Below are 2,975 nucleotides of genomic sequence, written 5' to 3'. Positions count from 1 at the left end.
ATGAGAGCAGTAATAATAATAATGATGATGATTATGATTATGATAATAATAATAATAGGAGGGTGTGGTGTGAGTGTGTATAGTCTAATATTATTATAAAGGTTATGGTAAAGAAAAGTACACTGTACAAATATAAGCAGTTAAAATAGTGGAAAGGATACAATTATGCTAAGTGAGTGAATAAGTGAAAGGAGATGAGAAATAAGAAGGAATATTAATAGAGGAAATAGGGCAGAGGAAGACGATTTGAAGATGCACATGCGCCAACACAAATATGATGACGTGTGTATGAATGAGTAAGTGATTTAGTGAACAATGATGGGGGATGGAGCCCAATGTACGTGAAAAGTGGAGTTTATATGTTTTTGCTGTAATAACAAGCAGAAGAATATGTCGACAAACGCTTTAGTAAAGAAAAGGACGAAAAGAATAAATAATCGCGAATGTAACGCGGAAGAGAATGTTTGTGACTAGCGCGAAGGCAGAAAAGATATTGCACTATTTTCTTATTAGTGTACTGGTCAGACACTAATGCTGTTTCAAGAATTTGTGATTCATATAAAGTGAATCTCAGAACCACAATTATCAGCGCGGATAAGAAGAGAAAAAGCAGAAAAAAGAGCTTTAACCGACGATATGACCCAGTATTTACCGCCACCGAGATACAAGCGCACAAAATAATAGAAAGAACAAGCAGAGGAGTCATACACAGGAGAAACAACAACTTTCCAGGTTATTTCAAGTTAAAACAAGAACAGGAGATTTACAAATGATATAAGATAGTGAGGACTGTAAATTCTAAATATTTTAGATATGTAGAGTTGTAAAAAAAATGAATAAACAAATAAGAAAGGAAGAAATGACACTAAACCAACGGAAAATTTATACCCCACATTAAAGGTAAATTAGCGTATTTTAAATGGATGCTAATTTGGATTATCAGACATCTAAATGACAATGTACAGCCCACAATGGAGGCACAAAGAGCGCCTTTCTTGCGTTATGGAGCGAGAGCATTCCAGAATATGCGCAGATGTAGTATTTTAAGTATTTCACTCACAGAAAAGTTGAACATGGACCCCAACCGGCTGACAAATACAACATGGCCAATGCTTCAAACAACAGCGTTATCAGATTAAATGATGCAAACTCGCCAAAGCCGGCGACCACAACAACTTCTAAAAGACAACGTCCTAGATACTGTAAGTATTAATGAACCGAATGCCGTCAAAACTTGTGTATTTTAGGCCACCGGAACTGAGTAATAAAAAAAGGTAGAAAAAACTAGCCAAAGCTATACGGCTATCCACCAGACTTCAATGTGCACCAGGGTGGCGTTGGCGACAATGCTCGTTGCAGTACTCTGCGGCACCCAAGATGAACAATCAGCTATTACAGCGGTAACTGACATTTGCACAGAAAAGGTTTACATGGCGCAACTGAAACAGCACTTTGAAGGAAACATAATAGCAGCACAAAAAGCAACAGACGCCATGAGCGCCGAAAGTGAAAAATACGCGCTAGCAGTGGCCGCCGTCGACGACGGCGCCAAAGCAAAAGGATACCTCGCGCTGGAGCGACTCGCCAAAGCCAAGACAGCCAGAGCACAGGAGGCAAACAGGCAAAAAATTGTAGCAAGCATGGAGGCGCTAAAACAGTTGTCTGTCAGGTTAGATCTTATAGAAGCTGCGTTGAAGATGCGACGGAAAAGCGAACCGGCCAAAAAGTCTGTAACATTCGCGCACAACGACTAAAAACTAACCGGTGGGACAAGCACAGGAAAATGCACAATAACTTTAAACCAGCCTCCAAGCCGAGGAAGTGAATGCGACAGCACAGAGGACCGAACGCCGGCGCTAAAGCTGGAAAGCCAACAACTAAGGACAGCTAAACAAATCAAAGCGGCACCCGACACATTCTTCACGCACAGGACGCCAACCATTATAGCGCTAGCGGCGGGCGACGGCAACACCGCCAGCATGACGCAAAATACAGGAAAAGACTGCGCAACAGGCGCGCAGCCAAGAAAAAGCGTAGTCAACGGCATCGGCGCGGACCTCAAATTTGACGACGACAAGGAATACACAGCGACGAGTTTATTCGACGGAACAGCAGGCGGAACGACCTGCGCGACAAAACCCAAATTGCAAGACAAAAAAGATGGCTTTCTCGACAAACTAACAGCAGCGTTGTGCAACGCCAGAACAGCGTAGCCGGCGCAACCAACAGCGGTCTCGACATCTAGCCCCAAGGAGCTTGCGGAAGATCCAGACATGCTTAAAATAGCAGCGCAACTTTTAATTTATCCCCCAGGCATCCTAGACCCAGAAAAACAAGAAGACAAGAAAAAAATACAAAGAAGCGTCGCAGATATATTCGGAACTGACAGCAAACCACTCACAGAAAACTTTTTAAAAACATTAACGCAGCCCAACGTGACGTACAAAGTGGCTGGCAAGGCGGAAACCAAAAATATAGAACAGATTGCAAACTCACCAGAAGCGGGGCTTGCCTTTTCTTTCTTTAGCAGCAAGCGTTACCAAAAGCCAGCAGAAGCAGCAACAAAAACAGCACCCGAATCAGACGTCAAATCAGATGCAGCAGACAAAACAGGAGAAAGCAAGGACGGGGGTAATACTGCCAAACCTGTGTGCAGCAGCTTTCAGAACCAGACAGACTGTGAAGCTGTGATTGGCGATATTCCACACAGAAGGAAGGCAGTTTGCGGCTGGATTGAAGGCAAGTTTCAGGATTCCAGTTTTCTGGTCAATAAGAATTTAGCCCTGAGTATGGCTGCTGCATTTATAAGCTTTGTAGGATTTTAATGATTTTGAATTTTTTAAAGATTTTTACCCAACTGTATCAAATTTTATACTTTGAGATAATTTGCTAAATTTTCCTAAAATTTGATAAAACTTAAGACCCTTTGATGAAAATGTGAAAATTAGTGAAATTTTGAATAGATGAAGAACTAC

The 2,975-nt window shown here is 41.8% G+C and overlaps 2 protein-coding genes across 2 annotated transcripts; both read left to right on the top strand.

Moving 5' to 3' along the window:
• Positions 1–1,319: 1,319 nt before the first annotated feature.
• Positions 1,320–1,754, top strand: TEOVI_000603400 (uncharacterized protein; the record flags this gene model as incomplete). Its single annotated transcript, XM_067220251.1, has 1 exon — positions 1,320–1,754. The coding sequence occupies one exon, from the start codon at positions 1,320–1,322 to the stop codon at positions 1,752–1,754; it is 435 nt and encodes a 144-aa protein (XP_067076352.1).
• Positions 1,755–2,273: 519 nt separating this feature from the next.
• Positions 2,274–2,825, top strand: TEOVI_000603300 (Trypanosome variant surface glycoprotein C-terminal domain containing protein, putative; the record flags this gene model as incomplete). The annotated part of the gene is made up of 1 exon (XM_067220250.1): positions 2,274–2,825. One exon carries the CDS (start codon positions 2,274–2,276, stop codon positions 2,823–2,825), a length of 552 nt encoding a protein of 183 aa, XP_067076351.1.
• Between the last annotated feature and the right edge of the window lie 150 nt (positions 2,826–2,975).

Source organism: Trypanosoma equiperdum (genome assembly GCF_001457755.1).
Source record: "Trypanosoma equiperdum strain OVI genome assembly, contig: ctg_1096, whole genome shotgun sequence".
NCBI lineage: Eukaryota > Euglenozoa > Kinetoplastea > Trypanosomatida > Trypanosomatidae > Trypanosoma > Trypanosoma equiperdum.
Note: the sequence above shows the minus strand (reverse complement) of the source record. Positions and strands in the feature narration are given on the sequence as shown.